The sequence below is a fragment of the Crocodylus siamensis genome, chromosome 10 (assembly GCF_052110815.1).
Source record: "Crocodylus siamensis isolate JL-2025a chromosome 10, ASM5211081v1, whole genome shotgun sequence".
Classification (NCBI taxonomy): domain Eukaryota; kingdom Metazoa; phylum Chordata; order Crocodylia; family Crocodylidae; genus Crocodylus; species Crocodylus siamensis.
Genome location: NC_143404.1, coordinates 18,451,766 through 18,474,994, shown reverse-complemented (window position 1 = coordinate 18,474,994; position 23,229 = coordinate 18,451,766). Strand labels below are relative to the sequence as shown.

Here is a 23,229-nt window from a genome sequence, read left to right as displayed (position 1 = left end):
CGGTGTGCTCTCAGAGGCTGTTGCTTGCAACCAGCTTCCCAGAACTTGGGTGTGATGCAGAAAGAAAAATTTAAATTCATATTCAGTGACAAAAGCTCTGACAGTTTGATTGTCTTTTAGGATAATACACTAGCGGGTCTGTATAGCAATCAGCCCGGTTCAGAGAAATGGCACAGACAGTAGTAAGTGATGCATCATGCCCACTGACAACCCCTAAGTCGCTACAAAGGGTGAGTCTCACAACCCCAGATGCCCCTACCCCATTCCAATTCTTATTCCTCTCTTTGTCCAGCTGTCCCCTTTTTACTTGTCTCTTTGCCAAGTCTGGATACCTGAAGCCCATTCCTTGCCAATTTCAGCTCCCCCCTACCAACTTCGGGCATCTAGGGCTTATTCCCTGCTGATTTCAGGTATCTGCAGCTCACCCCCTGCTGAGTACAGCTGACTTCTTTCTCTACTTTACTAGTGAGTTCGAAACTTTTTACTCTAAATTTGTTCAGCTACTATTTTTTACAGCATTTTGGCTCACTGAATCTTTTATTAGGTCATCCAGCAGTCAATGAAGCCTGCTACTCTCAAGGTCCTTTGCAACGCCTTTGCAGCTTAACTACAGCCTAGCATGACCAAAACTCCTAAAAAATCCATGACACAAGTGTGTACAGAGGACACATATAACTATGATTGTGTCCTTTGGTTTTCTCCTGCCTTTTTAGCTGGCAAGCCGTTTGGGCTGGGATTGTCTTTGGATATATATTTGTACAGCTCCTGGCACAACAGGGACTGAGATTAGGGTTGGGATTCCCCATCACTAGTGCAATTATGAATAAAAGTAATTCACAATAAGAATTAACCACGGGGTAAGCACAGTGCACGCAAAAAGGATGCACATATAACAAGTTTAAAATGCTGGAAACAATAGCCCTGATTCTCTTCTTGCTCTAGTATTGCCAAACCCACATGTTGAGTCAAGTCCCAGGAAAAATTAAATTGGCTAAGAAACAAAACAATGTTGGGCCATTTCATTTGCCTTCTTATTTCTAAGGTGCAACTGGGTCACATTTTCAACATTTTTCCTATATTTATCAGGGCTCAGAACTTATCTTTTTTAAAAAATGAAACTCAAATCTGGGAACCAGAGCTTTAAATAATGTATCATATATTGTAGATCTGCCAACAGAACCACAAGGGTTGGCCGCATCAGTACAAATCCACAACAGCAGCAGTGACGTCCATGTCAAAGAAGCATCACGTTCAATATTGTAGAAAGGAACCATTTCAGGAGACGCAACATAAAAACCGGTCAGGACCAGATGGTCTCTAGCCCAGTGCTGCCTACACTTAAAAGTTTTGCCAACATAGCTATTGTAGTGATCACCAGGTTCAATGAACACGGGCATGCATGCATGAGAAGAACTAGACACGTTTTATCCTGGAGCAGTAGGCAAACCTCTGCAGTCCTTTAGCCTAACTAAGTAGCTCGTAATTACCAACTTCCTCAGTTTGCATCTTAGAGAACATCTTTACATTACAACTTCTGTCACTAGAGTTAAAAAAAACCTGTTTCCCTAACCAGTGTAGCTGTCATGCTAGTATACCTGATTTGGTACAGGCAACTGGTACAAGCCATGCTGTTATACTTGAGGATACAACTGAATATGTTGGGTCTTTGCTGGTGGGGAGTGTTGCTGATCTAACTCTCTACCAGCAAACTCAGTTCTAAGCCCAGGCAAGTTCCCAGGCATATCACTGCAGTATCAAATAATTCCCCTAGATGTCCCTGCTTTATACTGATTTGAAGTTCTCTGTAGGTAATTTAGGATATGCAAACTATTGTGACTTAAGTGATTTGGGTTCCAACCCTTCAAAATCTCCCATTTTCTAAAGATAAAAACAACTCCCAGGTTGTTAATTTCAATTTTAGGTGTGAAAAGTTTCATGACAATTCATCTGGCCGCTTTTGCTGATGCTGAACTTGAGGGAAGAAGTGCTTTTCTCCTGCCAGGAACATTTTAGTTTTTTGGGTTAGAATCAGATATCTATGATTTTATTAAAACTTACAAGCATGACTCAATCATGCAAGCACTGCACATGCGAGTGACCCTACTGTGTTCAACTGGATCAGTCATCTGTGTAATGCTTAAGTGCATGACTGGATCTTAGTATGTAGCCACGAATGAAAACAAATAAACTTTGACTTGTGTGAAACCTTTGTAGGGCTACATTTTATTATTCATATTTCGCACAGGCTGTGTGTTGATAAAGAAGTCAAAAATAGAGAATTAGGAGAGCCAAGTGCCGTTCTCAGCAACACTTTCCACTGGGGCCAACCTATTTAAACTACTTTGTGATTTAAACTACTTTGTGACTTAATCTATGTATCTGTAAAATGGGATATATGTTCAGGCTTCATGTCATTAATGTTTGTAAATGCTTGGATGGATGAATGGTGTGATCTGGAAGCAAAGTATCATAGTGATTTCTTACCGTAATACCAAATGTACCTTCTAAAAAGAGACATGTTCCAGCATAAATCAGTGTACATTTTAAATATATATAATTTGTATGCAAAGCCAAATTAGCCCAAACTAATTCCAAATCCAAGAGTGCAGAACCGTAAGTGGCCCTACTACTGGCAATCGTCCTCCACCCGCACCTGGGACTTCAGATGTTGCCAACACCTTTGGCAGCATCCTGCTTGCAGGCCCACGCCTGGAGGCCTGGGGTTCGAGTTTTGCTTGCTTTTAGCCAGAAGGCCCCGGGGCAAGCAAGGGAGGAGACTCCCGTTTCCAGAAACTGGGCCACACCTCGGCGGGTACTGAACCACGCCAGAAGGGCAGTTCTCCTGCAAAGCGGTTCAGGAAAACTGCCTTCTGGGACACAAGTCCGTGGTATTTCCCTTGCCGGGTTAAGAGGCCACCACGCTTGATCGGAGCATAAATCAACCATCTGCATCTGCATCTGCATCACTCTAAGCGCTGGAGGGGCCTGCTGAAGCCAGGCCAGCCCTTGCAGGAGCTGGCCCGCTGGAGAGGTGGCTGGTGAGCAAGCACCTCTCTCCAGCGGGTGCGTCGCCGCAGCCACCTGCGTCCGAGCGGGACCGCGCCCCGCCCCCGCGCAGCAGCCCACCCAGGGCAGGACGTCCCGCGCCCGCTGGGGGGCGGGGCTCCTGGAAGGAGGCCCCGCCCCAGTGGAACGCGGAGGCGGGGCGGGGCCGGCGGAACGTTCCGGGCAGCCAATGGGTGGGCGGCGCCGGCAGGTGGAGCGGCTCGGGCTCCATGTGCTCGGCGCTGTCCCCGCGGGACGCTTACCGCCGCCCATGCCCATGGCGTTCGCCAATTTCCGCCGCATGCTGCGGCTCTCCACCTTCGAGAAGCGGCGCTCCAAGGAGTACGAGCACGTCCGCCGCGACCTGGACCCCAGCGACGTGTGGGAGATCCTGGGCGAGCTGGGCGACGGCGCCTTCGGCAAGGTCTACAAGGTGCGCGGGCGGCACGCGGCCCCGCTCCCCCAGCGCTGCCGGCCGGGCAGCGGGGACGGGGCTCGCTCCGGGCGGGGCGGGGCGGGGCGGCCGGGTCAGGCACGGGGGTGGGCGCCGCAGCCCGCTTCCGCGCCGGTACCACGGGCGGGCGGAGGAGCCCCGGCACCCACCGCCCTCCTTGGGCACCTTTCCTGGCCGTCGGAGTCGGGCGGCGCGGTGGGCCAAAGGCGCTTGCGCCTCCGCGGTTCGGGGCTGGTTTGTGATTTAAGCCTCCTCGCCTGTCAGACAAATCTCAGGCTGTCTTCAGCATTACTGGGGAAATCCTTCTGGGAGCCCGGCTAGGCTCCGCCGGCTGCACGAGCTGCCGTGACTGGCAGCGAGAGGGAAGGTACGGCGAGGCGAGCTTGGCCTGGGCCGGAGCCCGCTTGCACATGCGCTCCGCTCCCGGCCGGGTGCCCCTGTGGCCCCCGCCACCCCCCCAAGCCCTGTGAGTGAAGGAGCCTGCTTGGCAGTCCGCCCTGGGAGGGCCGCACCCCTGATGAAAGTGTTTGTAGTACTGTGGTCCTTGCGACCCGGGAAACTTTGAGAAGGAGACCTGGTTGCTGATTCTGGGAGCAGATGCAGTCCTATAAACACTCAACCTTCTTAATAAGAGACTAAGGTTGTTGAGGCATTTTGTTTTGTTTAAAAAAAAAATTTAAATGTTCTCCCGTACTTTCCATCCCATGTCAAACAGCAACCTTGTGGGATGCTGCCTGCAAGGCAAACAAGCCTTCTGAATAACAATTAAGGCAGCCAGTGGGTTGTTGCTTGGGACAAGCTGGTGCAGTGGATTTATGTTCCTGCGTTTTGCAGCCAGGTCTTTTAGTGCAGCTTTCTGAACTTAGGGGTCCCATTCGATCAACCAGTAGGCATTGCCATCTCAGATTTGTCAAGGAATCTGATGCATAATCACTGCCAAAGAAGGGTTTAAGCCTCTCGCTAGGTAGGAAGCAGGTTGCAAATCAGGGTTGCGATACTTTAACAGAGGCCTTTGGGGATGACTGCCTGTCTGTTACATGTTGGTAGACCCTCACTTTTAGCAGTAATAGTAAGCAGAAAATTTCTGCTGAAAAAGACACCATCTAAAAAGTCATACTTGCCTCTCAAAACTCCTTCCCCTAAAGTGAGGAAGTAAAATGTTTTTCTGTCTATAGTCGCTAATGACTCATATTTTGTATGAGTTTTCCGATAATGGCAGGGAAGGGGATAACTTATTAAAAAGGTAGCAAAATATGATTGCTAGGCATATTGTGATAGATGGAAGAGGTTCTCTGGAGCAGGCATAGTTATTGCTTTACATCCAGTCTATTTTAAACTCATCTTCAGGTTGTTCTGAATCCATCACTCTCAAGTACCTTTACAGTGCACTGAAATATTCCATCAAATCATAAAATCAACCTTGAAGTCGAGCAGGCTGCTTGTAGCTGAAATTACTACCTGCCAGATCTTGCATGCAAGCTCTACTCCAGCTATGTCTCTTCTCTAACCCTGTCTTTATTCATTTATTCTCTCCCATGTGTCTGGAAAAGCATATTGTAGCATACTGTGCATGCTGCGGTATAGCAACCTAAAGTTAAACCACTTAGCTTCTAGTGCGTTTAGCTAAGCATGTCTGCTTTGAAGGTGTTTTTAACATGGTTGATGTTTAAATGGGACATGCAGAGTATCAACAAGGATCTAAAGAACTACTTTTTTCTGTCAGAATGATGAAACTTTTTTCCAGTCCCTGTGCACTCTATCCCTTGGTTTCCTGCTTAAATGTGTATAAATGTTTTATGTTGAAGCCTGTCGGATGTGGATCATTAGCAATTAAAGTTTCATTTAGAAAATATATAGCAGTATTTTCTATAAAGAAGCAGCCTTCTGTACCCCAACTAGAAATTAACCCCTTTAATCTTTCTTCCTTTTTCCATCCTCTGACTTTGTACTAGAATCGGGCATCAGTAATCACGGGCGTATATAATCGGGTGACCTGACCTAGGATGCTCATGTGAAATATTAGGCGCATCCTGTTGTTCTAGGTGTGTGCGCGCGCATGCACATGCACATCTAATCATAGATAATCAAGAAGAGCTTTAAGTCATTTTCTTGACTGCTATAAAATCATTTTGCTGTACACAGCAGTGATATACTGCTGGTCACTTAAGCTTCTTGAGGAATCTGGGATATTTTAATTGCTTTTCTTCTTGATAGGGAAGTGATACTATACAATACTGCTTCAATTTTTGTCCTCTGCTATGTTTTCATCCTACTCCTATCACCAGTTTTTGAGCACTCTGTCTCTGTGTCTGTTTCTAAAATGTATCAAAAATTTTGCTTCTGGCTGATTTTAGGCATTTGGTAAAAGAAAATAAATGTTCAGGCTTTGTTTTAGCAGGATTTTGTTTTCACTGTTGAAGGCTAATGAAGGGAATGGTGTGTAATGGTTTCATTGTTGAGTGCTACTGTGCTGTGAAGACAACTTCATTAAACATTTTTTCTATATACTCAGCTGAGCAATTTTGAATTGTGGCAATAGTCTTTACGAAAGTGGGAGTAATTTTGAGACCTTGACAACTTCATTTCTTTCCTTAAATGAATCGGGGGGGGGGGGGAAGAAATCCAGTCTGTACAGCCATTCTAAATACCATTCACTGAATCTTGAGCTCTGCAACCAAATACAAAAATTATTTGGATTCCCCTACTGGTGTATAAAGGTTTTGCAACAAAAGAGCACCTGGGTGTACAAGGGAGACAGTGAAGCTAATTATATAAAACTGGACAGTCCGAGGAGAGGGAAACCAGTTTCTTTCCATCTTCTAGTTCTAGCAGTCTATTACTTGTAGTTTATATGACTGTTGGAAAGAAAAGTAACTTTCAGATTAACAGCAACCTACCATCTCTAAAGCATTTTGTTCTTGCCCTGACCCAGAGTCTTCCTGTGGACTTCAGTTTGGAGACCAACGAAGACCAGTGTCTGTGAATGCTAAGCAATGTATCTTAAGGAGTTTGAACACTAGATTTGAGATCTTTTATTTAAAGAATAATCTTTAGTTTTTAAAACCACCTGATTTCAGGGCTGTCTTGGGAAAGGTGTAGTGATTGCTGGAACTCTCCGTATCTCTGCTACAGACACTTAAGGGCCAGTCCTTTAAAACTTTACTCATAGCTCCACTAGCTCTCCTCTTTTTTGGACTTCATGATTTGTGTGCATGTGTATAATGGCATTAGGTCTATTATGAGCTAGGCTCCTGTATATCTTTATTCTCAAGGGTTGTATATGCCACTCTTGCAATCTATCAGATTGCGAATGTTGGCTAACAGGATGATTAAACTGCATGCTATCAATTTAAGGAAGCCTTTAGATCTGCTGAAGCAGGGCTCAGTTCTGCCAAAACTAATAGGTGCAGTTCTTAATATTACAAGCAGTTGTACTAATATCAATGGGACTAGATAAAATTGTATACATTATGCCTGATTTTGAGTGTTTACAAGATCAGGTTCTTTGCTATTAGCTTTTCAAAAAGGCATGTCTAAGGATTTCTTCCATTAGAACTTTCCATTCAAGGCCTGTTTTGTTGTGTGTTTGTTTTGTGTAATGGTATCACTGTGTTCCAGCATGTACCATTGAGGACATTTATTGTCCTGATAGCACATGCAGGGTGTGGTCAGGATGTCCCATCTAGTAGCGTGGTCTAGGATGCTGCTTGCAACCCTAGTTTTGCAGCAGACAGAATGTGTTAGTTGGATACCAGGGATTTTTGGTTAAAAGTTCCATATATCCCATATATATATATATGGATATATGTGGTTTGGATGAACTAAAATATATAGATTTGAGTTCATCCAAACCACAGAGGCCATAAGCTTTCAACTTTAGCAACAACCGTTCATAAAGAGATTGTTAGAACACATTTTCTCCTTCTCTTTTTCTTCCCTACTTCAGTTTAATAAAAATCCCACCCTAGTAATTCAGTCCAAAAGCATAATAAAGGGCCCAGGATTATGTACTCTGTAGACAAAAGTACTTGGAGCAAGGAAAGCAAATGAAAATAGAGTTGCAAAATGCATCATTTTTACACTGTACTGTATGTATGCCTGATGGTTCTGGAGGCCATGGTGACAGGTGCCTTAAAAATACTTGGATTCTTCCTCCCCAGTGCTAATTACAGCCACGGTTCTTCTGTATTGGCGGGGTTTTGGTGATTCAGGCTCTGCTCTTATTGTTTGATTGCTTCATAGTTGGTAGGGTGGGAAGAGACCTGAGCAGATCATCAAGTCGAAACCTCTGCCATGGCAGGAAAATGTACTGGGGTCAAATGACCCCAGCAAGGTGTTCATCAAGCCTCCTCTTAAAGACCCCCAGGGTAGAAGCCTGCACCACTTCTCTTGGAAGTTGGTTCCAGATCCTAGCCACCCTGACAGTGAAGTAGCGGCTCCTGATATCCAGTCTGAATTTACCCTCTGCCAGTTTGTGACCATTATTTCTAGTCACTCCTGGTAGTGCCTGGGGGAACAGGGACTCCCCCAATGCCTGCTGGTCCCCTCTGACTAGTTTGTAAATGGCCACTAGATCCCCCCTCAGCCTTCTCTTGTGGAGGCTGAACAGGTTCAGGTCCCGTAGCCTCTCCTCTTAGTGCCTGTCCTGCCCCCTGACCATGTGAGTGGCCCTCCTCTGGACCCTCTCCATGCTGTCCACATCCCTCTTGAAGTGCAGTGCCCAGAACTGGACGCAGTACTCCAGCTGCGGCCTGACCAGTGCCGCATAGAGGGGGAGGATCACCTTCTTGGACCTGCTCGAGATGCATCTGTGGATGCATGACAAGGTGCGGTTGGCCTTCCTGACTGCATCCCCACACTGCCGGCCCATGTTCATCTTGGCATCGATGATGACTCCAAGATCCTTTTCTGCCTCTGCACCGACGAGAAGGGAGTTCCCCAGCCTGTAGGTATGGTGCTGGTTCTTCCTCCCCAGGTGCAGTACCTTGCACTTATCAGTGTTGCAACCCATCCTGTTCTCATCCGCCTACCCCTGTTACCTGTCCAGGTTCGATTGCAGCCTATTCCTTCTATCTAGTGTGCCCATATCCCCCTACATCTTAGTGTCATCAGCAAATTTGAACAGGGTGCTTTTTACCCCCTTGTCAAAGTCACTGATTAAAGATGTTGAACAGTGCGGGCCTGAAGACCGAACCCTGGGGGACCCCACTGCCCACGTCCCTCCAGGTTGAAAATGACCCATCTACTACCACTCTCTGGGTGCAGCCTTACAGCCAGTTGGCGACCCATTCGGCCGTGTACGTGTCGACACCACCACAGTCCCCTAGTTTTTTTCATGAGAATTGTAATAACATCCCTCCTTGCTATTTCACTTAATTCTATTTGAAGTTGTTTCGTCTACTTGACTTTCTTACCACTGTATAGCAAAACAGAAAATAGGTATATACTGTGTATATCCCATGCAATTTTGGCTTGTTGCTCAAAGAGGCAAGGTCAAAAGCAACAAGTAAGTTGGGAAGAGAGAGAAACCTCTATAGTACTAAGCATCAGCAATCTAGTGGCCCCATGATGAGAAACTGTTATGGTGACTAGTATAGGCTCCACTGAAGTAGTGACAAAACACCCACAGAATTCAGCGGGGCCTAGTTTTGCTCTTATGTCCCTAAGGGAGGCATGTGGTAAATGACCTGACTATAACTTTAGTGAATACCTTTTCAAAGAGCTTTTCAACTTTAAGAGTGGCTGACGGGTTGGAAGAAAGAAATTGGATCTAGGGTACTATGTAGCCTTTCATTTAAGGATCTTAAATTACTTGGCAGCCCTCTTGCCTTAGAGCATTCCTATACCAGGTTTTTAAAAATGGGCACTGCAAAATCATAATACATACCTTTTTTGCAACGGCTACTTTTTCTCCTTTCAGAAAGAGCTTAGCAGCTGATATCTGAAAATCTGGAGCCCTTTGAAGTGTTTCAGATTGGGCACCCAAAAACAACTAGTCATCTGAAAATCTCAACTCATCGGAGTATTGCCCCGATTTTACAGATGGTGCCTGTATTCTACCCACTGTAATTATACTTTGCTGTTAATGTTCCAACCTTTCAAGTACTTCTGAAGCAGTAGGTATTGGTTAACATGTGAATGACATTTTCAAGAGTACCAAAGTGACTTGGGCACCTATTGATATTTCTTTTTGTTGTTTTTGTCTTTTAAACTCAGAGGAGCAAGTAGTGTAATAGGTTGTTTGTTTCTAGAAGTTGATTACCCCAGGACGGATGTGGACAGACAAACCCTAAACCAGCATAATTTATACTGTTGAAATATTACCTTTGATATCCTCCGTCTTCCCCCCGGGGTAACTTTCCAGCATATTTGGTAAAATTACCCTGATTTAGGGGGTTGGATAATGTGTCCATTAGTCATTACTCAGGGCAAACATTTTGCTATTCATACCCAAAGTCACTTGAAAAATTTTACCAGAGGCCTCCAGTTCTTAACACTTCTGTCTCATAAGATAGCGAGGCAGTAGCGTTCATACTGGGATAGTTAAGATGTCCCAGTGTCTAACAAGTGTGATCATGTGTTAGTGAACTCACAAAAGCCCCTGCTTAACTAAATAGATTGTTCTGTCTCTTTTGTCTGCTTTGGTGCTAGGTCCTGAACTTGATTCTCACTTCCAAATCTTGCTTAGTTCTCAGTTAAGTGGCGTGGGGAGGGTCTTCTTATTTTCGCAGCGGTGCCTGCACGTTGTATCTCAGCATAGGCACCTGGATGTGGTGTTGTGGGAGTTGGTGGGGGACTGGCAAGAGGAAGCCTCAGCCATTCATAAGGAGGATAGTGATGGAGCTGCTTCACACGTTGGAGATTGGAGAAGCTTCAGTCCAGTCTTCTGTGTTCATCCAATTCATTTATTGGAAAAAGAAGTCCACGATGCCTGTCTTACAAAATATTAAGCCCATAAAACCACCTGTCAGTATTAATATCATTCTGTTTCCTTCTCTGGCAGCTACCTGTGCTGTCATGCAGATGTCCAGAGCGTTTATCTAGCTGTCTGGAGACCACTTTCCTTGGCACTGCTGTGGTCAGAAAATAAAGTGAGAACTTGGAGAGAAGAAAGCTGGGCAAAGAGTCTATACTCTGAAGTTCCTGGAGTATTGTTGGGGCTGATTCTTTTTCATGCAACACTTGCAGACGCATTTAAACACACTGCCACTCTCACTGAAGCCCTTCAAGAGGATCTGGGCTGTAGAGCAGAAGCAGGTCATCAGCTGAATGTACCAGCAATGATTGTTGGGTTTCCAATTAAGGAGATGGGCAAGTGAAGGGCTAATCTTTCTTTGCTACAAGAGCTTAGTTGATCCGACACATTTCTGGCAGGTTGCAAAAAAGTGAAACAAAATGTACAAGAAAAGGCCCTGTAGGCTTGGCTGCCTAACTACCATTCTCTGGTACAAAGTTATGCCAGCTATTCACCCGCTGCTCAATTGTGATCTTCCTCCACACCAAGTGCGCTGCAAAGAGTTGCTAGGAAACATACCACAAGTGGTTGCATGGCTTTTTTCCCCTCTGGCCTGTAAAATTGTTTCCAAGCCGTGACTGGGAGGTTCACTGAAAGAAACAAGCTTCTTGTATTTAGGAGTTAACAATAAGCTGTGCTGCCAGCTGAGGGGGCCTGTGAGTGTAGTGGCATCCCTTGGTCGCAAAGACAAGGTCCATGTTTGCTGAGCATCTCAAGAAAACTTACTGGATTCTCCCATCTTCTTTCCTTATCCTCTACTTCAAGTCTTGGATGGGTCCCTGAGAGGGACCAGTGAGTTAGCAGATAAAGCCAGTGGCTTGTCTCATCTCTTGCTCCATCCCTCCCGCTGCTTCAGAAATGAGTTGAGCTGACCGCCTGGCAAGCGGGGGGGTGGGGTGTTGCCGTACTGGAGTCAAAAGGACCGACAAGCATAACCCTTTCATCTCGCTGCTGCTTTCGCACTCAGCACCATGGTGCTTCTGAAGGGAAGACCAGTACTGGGCTTGTCCCTGAACACTTGTAATCACCACCCTCCTTGACTGATAACCTGCTTAATCTTGTAATCTATGTTCCACTCCCCATGAAAAATGATGCTGAGCTGTTTGTCAGCCCTCCATATGAGCAGCCATGTAAAGAAGGCTTTTGCATAGCCTTTGATCACAGTTTTGGCTTGTTTGTGTGATCTCTTGCAGCTGGGACTTCCACAGCTATTGGTTAATCTCTCTGGCAGTGTGGCTTCCTGTTGCACCTCATCTGCAAAGTTAAGGAAGGCCGTACTGCATTTCATTAACATTTCACGATTTTGTTTTGCAACGCATTTCTCTTCCTCTTCCTCTTCAATCAAACTCTTGTGAAAGCATTTCCATGATTGTCAGAGTAAAAAGCACTGTATTTTGTTAAGGGTTGGGAGTGAGTCTCTGATCCCGGCTGACATTTAGAGGGGCAGAACTGAACATATTTCCCTGTGTTTACTACAAGGTACTAAACTCTCCAGCACACTGACCACCTCAGCTTCAATATTGCTTTTTATGTGGGAGGAAGTGTAAGCTAGTGGTTACAGCCCAGTGCCTTGAAGTTAATGCCTTAGTCTCTGTTCAGAGCTCTGTCACAGATGTGCTCTGTGACTTTAAACTCTCTTGTGCTTCAGACGGTTTCTTCATCTTAATCTTCCTCTGTTAGGGTTTCTCTGGGCTGATAGACCGTGGCTAAACAGAGCTGATCAGGAGGAACATATTAGTACTCTCTCAGCTCCTCTTCTTTCCTTCACCTTCCTAGAAGGAACACATTTTTTCCTTTCCATCCAGCTAATGGATAAGATGAGGTTTCCATGCAAAAGGTCCTACACACTCTGAGAAAACGGACTGAAAACGGACCGCATGTGTGCTCTGAGTGGGAGGTGGCTGCCACCCTGGCTAGTTAACTGGAGCAATAGTTGCATGAACTTGCGCACTTCAGTTTCCTATCAGTGAATCTTGGGCCAGATGTAGCATATGCTGGGTATAGATAGCTATGGGGGCAGAGAAGGACACTGAGAGCGGAGTTGATCTGCCAGAGCTGCCAATTGTAGGATGGTGGCAACTTCCTGATCAGAGAGAGCTATGTAGGTGAGGGACAGGCTCTATACCTCTTTTTAGACCCTTTTATAAGTTGAAAGGGCTTCAAAATGCTGAGCTTTGGGGCAAAATAAGACCTTGCGGACTGGTCTTATTCAAGACAAGTCTTATTCAAGACCATGTGAGCTGGTCAATGTACAGACATGGCAATGGCTGAGGTGTTGAACAAGGCTCTCTTCTTTGGCTAGATGTAGCCTGCTATGATTGTGGGGTTATATTTGGAGATGGAAAGATCACAAACAGTGTACACAGCTCTTTTTTTATTGACTTGCTCAGGGCTTGGGGGGGGGCGTTATTTTCCCTCCTGGTGCAAAATGAGCCCTCCATCTAAGCAGTTCACCATGTTATCCAGAAGGCCTGGAAACTTGGTTCAGCCAAATTTGGCAATCTTAACACCGGGGAAAATGAGTCCTGAGGAAAATGAATGAGTTTGCTCAAAGGTGAGCCCAGCCATGCAGGCCCTATCTTAGAGGAGTCAAAGCACCAGGAAGTGTGGTGTTTCTGTCCTGACTTGTAGTGTAAGAGGGCTATGGTGATATATAAACTGGGTTTGCTGTGCCAGTGTCTTTCGTTGCGTTATAACAGGTCCTAACTGGTGTTCTTAATCTTCCTGCTTTCAGTCATTTATTCTGGTATGTATGAATGTTTGCACCCTTAATACCTAAGGGCTTTTGTTCAGAACTCCTCCGAAAGCAACCCTCAATCCTTGCTGGAGATCCTTTTTTTTCTCTTGTCATCCTCCTATGGGCAGAACTTCTTCCTTAGGACAATGAGTTGAGTCAACCCTTGTGATAACGTTTGGAAGCTCGCAGAGCTCAGCTCAACGTGGCGCGTTTCAGTGAGGTTCTTCACTCGCTCGGCTGCTCAGGCTGATCGATAGACTCGCTCAGCATTGCCTCTCTGTTGCTGAGGGCGAAGTGAGGTTTGTTTGGGTCCAATCCTGCCCTAAAGGAATTCAGTTGGAGTTTTCTCATAGACTTGGGTAAGGCCAGGATTACACCTGATGGAGATTCATCATCACCTGGTACAATGGCCATGCCCAACACTTCATTGATCTGCTCACAGGGCTCTGCCAAAGGACCAAGGCCACTGCAACCAAAGAAGACTTCTGTGTCCAGTCTCAATGAGTTCAGCCAAATCTTAAAGAATCCAATAAATGTCAGCCACTTTCTACCTGCCCGGCGCTTGAGCATCTGTTCCAGTGCCTAGTAGAAAGGGTTAGTGATTCCTTTAAAAAGCAGCAGCTAGTTGATATTGGGCTCACATTGCTGTCCTTCACTCCTGAAGATGTAAATAACAGTCTGCCATGTGAAATGGCCTTGGAGTTTACTTGTTTCGTCACAGATGAGTCCCCTGTCCTCTGCCTGTTATCTCACTCTGCTGGGTGTTTACCAAAGGGTGGATTTGGCCCCTTTTGTTGCGACAAACTGAATTTGCTCTAGGGGGCATATCAGCTCTTGATGTAATTTCAGCTCTCATTGATTATTTATTTATAATATGAACATTAGCGTCTCTATACTGCATTAATTTATTGATGCAGACAGCTAGGCTGAGTTCATCTGAAAGCAATTAACTATCCTGCTGTCTTTGAGAAATAGCTGAATGAGCCATGGCTTTATCTATAGTCTGAGGATGTTTGTATGCTGCTATCAAAACCATCAGTCCTGAAAGATGGTACAGGATGAGCTTACAAATATATCAGGGGAGAGCATCAGGGGCTAGGTGAACCACTATTCACCAAAGTGCCCCAGGGAAAGACCAAGAGCAATGGTCATAAAGTCCTAGAAGAAGGTTTCAAACTGGATATAAGGAAAGGACTGGTTTGCGTGACCAGACTCTGGAATAGACTCCGAGTGAGGTGGTGCAGGCACCTACCCTGGAGATCTTCAAAAGGAGACTGGACATGCACCTTGCTGGGGTTGTTTGACCCCAGTACTCTTTCCTGCCCAGAGCAGGAGGGCTGGACCCACTGATCTTACAAGGTCCCTTTCAGCCCTAAACTCCAGTGAATCTGTGCAGAGCTCTGGATTTGATGCTCCAAGATCTATATGAAAGTTAGACTCTTTGCAGTGTGAATGCAAGGCCTGGATGAAGGTGGGGAGCAGTGGGAGACAGAATTTGATACAGAGCATGACCATCAATGTGGGATGACCTTTGTGGCTTCAGAAGGACCGTGCTTTGCTTTGGAAGGGATGAGTGGGTACTTGGCTATGCTGGCAGACAAATGGAGGGAGACCATATTGTGACTGGTACATATTTTTACTAGTGATATCTTAATTGCTAGTTTTCCCTTTAAAGCTGCAGGTTCATTTGGAGCCTTATCCAGAATCATCTCCACACTGAGACTCCTTTTTCTCTCAGCAACAGTTTTGCCTAGGGTAGCACAAGATCAGGTCCTCTAGTAGCATGCTCATTTAAAGCCTTAATGTCAGCCTCTAAATTTCCCTAGAGTGTATGTGGTGACTCATAGATGCAGAAAAAGATCTCTTTGGCCTGTCACCTAGGCTCAGGCTTGTGCAATCCAGTAAATCACTTTGGCATCTGTCTAGGTATGTCCTTGTCTGAATTCTGGTAAACAAGTCTTTTATCTTGGGTGATGGGCATGTCCTGTCTAGAGGGAAGATGATTTGCCTTTATGCAATTGTAAAAGTTCCTTTCTTTTGTAGAGTTCAGGCTTTATTACTTAAATCCTTAAACTGGGCAGTAACTTTTTTCCCTCGGCCTCCAAGTAATACTACAAGCATGTTCTATGACCCCAGGTATTACCAACATGTTACAACTGAACGTTTGGCAGCCACCTCTAACTAGGACTGCAACTACACCCCTCCCTCACTTCTTGCCTCCTGTCCTTAAATTCTGCAGATGTTGTTACTCAGTGGGTGACTTGATCAGATAACTTTTAAAAATCAAGACTGGGATGTGCATTTAAAAACTGGAAAAATTATCAGCCTCAGCTATTGCCTGGGCTAATTTGCAGAATGGATGCAAGATTTCAAAAGCTAAGGCTATAATGATTCTATCCAGAGGTCGCCAATGTAACCCAGGCACCTCTGGCAGCTCTTTGCTTTCTGCCATTCCTCTGTTGATTAGCAGTACAGGGATAAATGTTCTTTGGCATTAAAATGCCCTGAAGTGGGGCTTTAAAAAGCAGAATTAGATGCACTTTGGCATGAGCTGCCATGATCTATAATCAGTCTGGCATCAGGCATTTTGTATTCTTCGCATTTGAGCATTCACCTGCTGAGTTCTCCACATTCTCTGATATCAGCAAACTTCAGTGGAAAAATTCACGACTGAAATTTTGCTAATTCTTTAAAGGTTGCACAGCTGGGAGTATTTTACCTGAGAGCAGCAATACTACTTAATCTTCCCTGCTTCTTCATGGCTTGTTATTGGGTTTTATTGCTCTGCCACCATTGTAAGCAGAGTGGTGTGTTCAGAAGACTCTTGGGTTTTGGGCTAGATTATGCTCAAAGTGTTACATCCCAAAGTATTTCTTTTTAAACAAATCTGCCTCATAAAAGTGAGCAGTAGATCACCATAGTTTAAAAATATGCTTTCCTTTCCAATACTCGTGTAGCTTAAAGCACTGACTAGAATTACTTGCTTCCCAACATGGAACAATCTAGTTGTTGTCTTTTCCCAGTGTCCGCTCTACCCGCCCTGGCAATAAAACCCAAACAAGACTATGAAACCAGGTAGACTGAGGCAGAAAGTTGGACTTGTCCAAAAGCCCAAAGGAGATCATATATAAGTGGAAATTGGAGAGAATTTGGCAACCGCCCTTTCCTATGTTATCGTCTTGCTAGTATATTCTGATTGTTTTCACTAATGGCCGAGATAAGTGTGAAATTTAAGTTTTAAAGGCCCTGTCTGGCTTGTAAATGTGAAGTGTGCTAACATGGATGGCAGTGCAATCGTGGGACCTTAGAATTAAACAAATCTGACTGGAAGTATGTAGTATGTCATGCCTAGTAAAATATCAGCAGCACAGTTCAGGGAAATGGCCAGCCATGAGTTACAAAAATATCACATACCAGAAAGCAGCCAAAATCTGTCACTTGTGTATCTGGCTTGCTCCAAATGGCTTTTTTAGGCTGGTTGGCTTGCTTAATGCTATGCAGTACAGCTGTCAGACTGTGCACAGATATAGCTATGCCATTCAGCACAGTGTGGTTGAGTTTGGCAGAGAGAACAAGCCTCAACTTTCAGTTCAGGGTTTGGTTGGAAGGGGAATATAGGGACACACAATATTTTTAAAGACCCAACTGGAAAAGGTACCATGAATGCCAAGTGTCTCATGTGGAAGTAAGTGTGACCTGCTTTTAGTACAATTCACATGTATAGGCAAGCGCATGTTTTGTTTTGTCTTTTTTAGACCCCTCTGGCTCAATCTGGTGTAGTAGAAGGACCAGGCTCGGCTCCGGTATGCGTAAATGCTGCCTGTCCTCTCATGCATTCACTTGGGGCAGGGAGCGTAGTCAGACTGGGGCCCAGCTCTGCCAGTGACCTCTGCGGTCTTGGATCAATTAACTTCTGTGCCTCGGTTTCCCGCTCTGTGAGTTGGGGATAACAGGTGTCTTTTGTGAAGCACACTGAGCCCTTCTGGGCAGCGCAGTGCCACAGTGGTGATGTTGTCACGAGCTCCCCAGCAGCACAGCTTGCCTTTCTTAGTCACCGTCCCATTCCTCAGCAATGGGCCTGGCAGGCAGTCTGGCTGCTTTCTCAAAAGGTTGTCTGGTCTCAGCCAGACTCCTGCTGATGGGTGACTGTGTAACTTCCTCTTCCCATGCTCTGCAAATCTGCCTGCCTTGCACCCTGCACCAGATGGCATGGAAAAGGAGTGGGGGCTTCCCTAGCTGGGTCGCAGACATGCAATTTTCTAACCCAGTGCTGCTGAGACATGGGGTCCTCTCCTTTGCTGAACTGCTGCCAATGACCTCCTGCACTAATGGGCAGAACAGACCAGTAAACTGAGGGCCAGGAGTCTAATTGTGTCATGACTGCTTAATGTACTAAGCAGACTGGAAAGCTTGGGCTCCAGACCTTTATTATGGGCATCCATGAAGCGTCATGGGATGGAAACTGTTGTCTAGCAGTGGGTAGCTTGAAAATAGCAATTGTGCCAAAGTGGGTAGAGGTGCATGGTTATTGGGCCATGATTTATGCTTCATCCTTGCCAGTATGATAGAAGTCTGGCCCAAAATTGTGTGAGATTAGCTGAACAGTCAGTGGTAAGAGATGCAAGGCCAGGGAGAAGGCAGTCCCTGTCCTAAGGATCTTCCGGCCTGCACAAGTTCTTCCTTAGCCATTCCATCAAAATTGGATATGTAAGCTAGTGATGTGTTTTTTAAAGCGCTGTTTTCTGAGTAAGAATTGCTCATATCTGGAAGAAAAATGTAACCCAGAGGGTTACCTGTTGGTCATCGTTGTTCTCTTCAGTGACTCGGGTGGCTTGTAACCTTTTTTTACTCATTGGGAAACTAAAACACAGAGGAAAGCAACTCCTCCAGATTTCATATGCAGTTAGTGGCCAAGTTGAACAGCTATCCAGCCTCCTGTCTAGGCGTACCTCATTTGTGAGCCTGAGACCGATCTCTGGCTTCCAGTTGTGATGCTTCAACAAGACATAGATATGTAAAGCCCCAGTGTAATAAATGTCCATCAGAAAGTCCTGCGAGTGCCTCTGCCTTGTCATTTCAGTGTTGTGTCTGCTTTCTGCTCAGCACAGCAGGGTGTTCCGATCATGGGCACACACCTCTGCCCCAACTCCCAGCACTGCCTCCAGCATACACTTGCCACAGACCGCCCCCCCCCAGCAAGGACCTGTGCTCCAGGTTTGAAATTTCTGTTAGGTCCCTGCCACTCCTAGTGTTCAGTCTGCATTTTCAGTGTAGTGCTTCACAGAGCATTGCTCCATAACTCTTCATTTTCAGTATTCGGTGATTAGCATGGTGGCTAGTGAACCTGGCTGTAGTTGTAAGCTTCATAGGTTTAATTGTTTAAAATAAATAAATAAATCTTCAAAATCCAGCCCTACCCAAAATCCCCCTCTGTTCCCCAGAGTGCAGGCTCCTTACCAATGTGTATATCTGGGGGTGGGAGGGAGCCTCAAAAACTAAGCACCTTTCTGCCCCATGCATTGGGTATAAGACTTCAGAGGAGATGCTGTGCTGCAAACTTACCTTCTAGGCATCTGCAGAAAGGAGGCTTTATCTGGGGACCGTCTTAAAAAAAATCCCCCAAAAAACCCAACACGGCAGAGCTCAGCAGGAAGGCAGGGCCTTTCACAAGGGGCTTGTGGTTCTCAACAGAAGTGAAGCTCTGTTTGTTGAAGTAATTGTATAAGTCAGCAATGCTGCCACGGGGTGGCAACTGGGTGGTGGCACCAACTCCATGGAGTAGCCCGTGGAAACCCCCCCACCTGCATTGCAGACAGGGTTCACTTAATACCTGGTGAATGCTCACTTCCGCCTGCTATTTATATTCGTAGGCTACTCCACACTTTCAGTGAATATGTGAACTGTATGGTGCTCTCATTCCTTCCTGATGCCCCTTGAGGCCTGGACTGTAGTATCTTGAAATAGACCCCTGGCTTCCAGCTGGAGGGTGGGTTGATGTAGACCGGAGTGTTTCTGGGGAGCCCCACAAGGCACATTCATAGAGGTGGACTGAGGACAGTAGGGCAGAGGATGCAGTATACAGAGTGAGAGAGCATACGCAGAGCAGATAGGTGTGTTTAATATGGTCTGGAGAAGAGAGAAGACTGGCAGTACTGGAGAGGCAGTGTGACATTATAGACTTTGTCTCTTTTTGTTCAGATCCATCAAAACTTGGACTGATCCCTGGCTCCCAATTGTGCAGTACTGCACAAGTGTGGTGAATATGGGTAAAGCCCTGTGTCTATTAATACTCCACCAGTAGAGGCAGGGATTGGCTTAGGGCATCAGTAATGCCCCTGTTTCCTATTTCAGTTAGGGATAGGGATTTCCTTTTCTGAAACAGCACAGTTCACATTTGTGCACTTGGCTTTCATGTGCCGACTAAGTGTGTCAGCGAAGTGGAGAGTCTGGAGGACGCTATCAGAAGGGAAATGTTTATGCATTCTGTGACCACGAAGGGAAACCCCACCTTTTCTCACAGCACTTATCCCCCACTCCCTGGATCTCCACCAGCCTCTAAAGTTGAGAGTGAATGTACTGGGGCTTTTGTTCTTGCTCTGTATAAGTTCTTGTCCGTTCTTAGAAAACCTCTTAGTTTGGAAGACATTACACTCCTGCATGTGCTCTGCTCCCCCACAGACCCACTTACCCTCCCATTTTTCCAGTGACCTGGTGGCAGTGTGTTAATTAGCTAGTCATTAAAAAGAAAAACTCACCCTTGTGAAACCATCCTGAATGGATGTTTTGCATTCAGAGAGCAAAACCTGAAGGCAGCAGATCCTGTCCTGCTGTACAGGTGCACTTGTCTCAGAATCCAAGTTGGGCACATCTTCAAAAACTATTTGAGACTTTGATGCCTGTGTCCTGGGCTGGGGAGAGTTGTTTTCTTGTGCAAGAAGCTCCCTCCCCGCATCCTGTAGCTTCCTCTCCATTTCTTTACCATTTTACTTAGCCACTTTCTCAGTACAAGGTTGTTTTATATCATCCAACTGCATAAAACAAGTCAACTGGACCTAGAATGTTTATGCCAGGAGCAAATCCTTCTCTAAGCTCTCTGCACAGAGTTTCCAAATGAGAGAGCAGGAAGGTAGGTCATAACTAGAGCCTGCCACTCTTTCCTGCTCTGCAAACAGGAATGCACAGCAGTGTGACTCTCTCTTCCATCACATCCCTGTGAATGCATCATGTCAAGCAGTTACATGCCTGCCTGCCCAGAATACTTGTGCAGGTAGGAAGAATAGACATTCAGCATATGGGGGACTAAGAAGGAACCAGAACAAGAAAAAATACCTTCTGTAGAGCAGCCTTGTATTTATGGGGAAATGGGTTAAGGGAGTCGCTGGGAGTTTCCTCCACCATCCTGACTGGTGATTCTGTGAACTTCTGCAAATGCCTTTGCAGAGGGTGCAATAGTTTGAGTCGAGCAACCCAGGGCTGGTGCCTTTCTTCTTGGATGAAGAATGCTAGCAATCATAAGCCTAATGGGGAAGCCCTTTTTATTGACTCTTGCACTGGGTCTGCTGTGTAAAGTGCCGGCAGCCAAGTGAAATAGCCTGACATCCTGTTCTACGAAGGCCCCTCGTCTTCGCTTCTGGGAGCGCTGTTCGGAAGACCTTCAGGCGGCAGCTGCCGCCAGCACGCTGGTCTCTGGGGATGAGAGGGGAAAGAGCAGAGCGGGGAACTGAACTGTGGAGGAAGGGATGTTGCTGATTGTGAGAACAAGCAGCCACAGGGCCTACGATCTGGGAAAAATGCACAGTGGCTCCCTCGCTCCTCACACATGCCCAACTTTCTGCCCTCCGCGTTGGGCTCCTCAACCTGGCAGAGGTTGAAATGGTTTGTGAGTCACTCTACTATCGCCTTCACACTGCTTATGCCTGGGTTAGGGAGCTGCTAGCTGTTTGGTCAACAAACCTTTTGTTTAACCTTGTTGGCTCAAGGTATTGGCTTAAAAATTTTTGCAAGTGTTGGAGGCATGGGAGGGGCTAAGGAATGGGAAGAAAATAACTGCACACGTTCCTTGATAGGTATGAGCAGCCTTTTTTTCTGGGGCAGCTACCCCAAACCTGTCAGCAGTGTCTCAAGAGATCAGCTGTGTGTTTGTGGCTTCAGCTGTTCAAATGCACACACTGTCTCCCAACCCTCTCTTATTGCTAAGAGAGATTTTTTTTTTTATATAGACAAGAGTTAATCATGGAAAGCTCTTCGAGTGCCATTGCCTTTTTCCAACTACCTCTGATTTCCACACCCTTCCCCCTGCTCCTGTAAACTTAAACTGATTGCTGTATAATCCCTTGCATTTGGCCAGAGGTTACTGAGCTTTTCTGTTACCTGCGCTCACTAGTGGTCTGTCACTACCTCCAGAACTGATACGGTAGTGCACTGGGTAGGGTGACTGAGATCCCAACAGCAAGACTGACAGTCGGGTCCCATTCAGGAACAGAAGTCAGTGCTACCCACTTGCATGTGTTGGCATTTCACCTTTGTGACAGCTGTACTGTGTCTAGGAGAGGAGGGGGAGATGAGAGAAGTGTTCATTCGGGGTTGTGCTATGAGGCTTTACTTTTGGAACTGGTCTGAAGTTTTACAGAAATGCTGGGCAGATGCTCCTACTGAAATCATTGGGATTTATAGACACTTCGAACCTCCTGAAAATCAAGCCTTTACCCCTCAGGTTATTGACCTTGCTTTTTTTTCAGTTGCCTTCATACTACAATCAGTGAGATCTTGTCTCTAGATTCCCTTTTTTTTTTTTTTTTTAAAACATCTCTTCCTTTTTGCAGTAGGCAGTGATGAAGAACAAGGAACTATTGGTAGAGAACTGTCACTGTAATAATAATCCCGTTCCTTGAGTTTCTGAACAAAGATATGTGTAGCATACGTTCTCCACACCACCTGCGGCAGGCACTTCCACATTCATACTTGTCCCATTTAAGAGAATGGCACAGTGATTGCCAAGGCATCGACTCTTTTCCTCAGATCTATGTGCTTACTTCTGTGTTTTATTTTGCAGGCCAAGAACAAGGAGACAGGTGCATTAGCTGCTGCAAAAGTAATTGAGACCAAGAGTGAAGATGAACTGGAGGATTATATGGTGGAGATTGAAATCCTGGGGACTTGTGATCACCCATACATTGTCAAGCTACTGGGAGCATTTTACTATGACAGCAAGCTCTGGGTAAGAGGCTATTGCTGCGTGCCACTCCCCATCCCATGTTGACGGTTTCTCTCTTTCTCTCTCTGCCGTGCTGTGGAGGTGGAACACACTAGTTGAGGTCAAAGTAGCCGACTTAGAGCATTTAGCATTGTAGAAATCCAAGCCATGCTCAAGCCACTGTTCTGACCGTCACTTAATCACCTTGGTTTTTGTGCTTATAAATAGCTTAGAAAAGCTCCCAGGCTTTTCCCTGATGAGAAGAACATTCTAGCTGTTTGGTTGCACTGTCCATCTCAAGGTGCATTTATAGCACTTAAGTCCCATTTTCCAGTTTAGGTTATAGAAGGGTTCAAAGGCCATCTTTAATGCCCAGCCTAGTCCTCCCTTTTTTTAACCTTACATGGTATAAGAGGAAACTGGCTAACTTGGGTTTCTAAACAGCTCAAGTTTTAATTTCAGATTAGGCTGCTGTAAGACTCCACATTTTGTACAGGCAAACTTTTAGCATCTGTGCCTGTCCTTCCCCTGGAATGGGCCTGTCTGTGTGCTTGCAAACTTTGGGCATTCTCACTGTAGCATAAAATGCAACCAAACTGGTTACTTGAGGTGGCCACTTACCACAAGGTTGGAAGAACGAGTTTGTTCCACTCTTGCATTCCAGCTCAAAAGATATAATTTTCCCTCATACTTTCTCTGTAAATTGATGCTGTTTACTAAACTTCCCTTGTGCCAGAAGAGAAAAGCCCTCTTTTATTTTCTGGGTGCTGCCCAGAGGTGGTAGA

The 23,229-nt window shown here is 45.7% G+C and overlaps 1 protein-coding gene across 3 annotated transcripts in view; it reads left to right on the top strand.

Moving 5' to 3' along the window:
• The window catches only part of STK10 (serine/threonine kinase 10), an 86,504-nt gene that overhangs the window by 7,300 nt on the left and 55,975 nt on the right, over positions 1–23,229 (top strand). The window contains exons 1-2 of one of the 3 annotated variants that reach the window (XM_090064202.1): positions 3,220–3,478; positions 22,304–22,468. In XM_090064202.1, the coding sequence (XP_089920328.1) occupies positions 3,236–3,478; positions 22,304–22,468 (408 nt within the window). In that variant the 5' untranslated portion in view covers positions 3,220–3,235. Of the gene's footprint in view, positions 1–3,219; positions 3,479–21,055; positions 21,131–22,303; positions 22,469–23,229 lie in introns of those variants that run through there. The other 2 variants (XM_090064203.1, XM_090064204.1) reach the window with 2 other exon arrangements.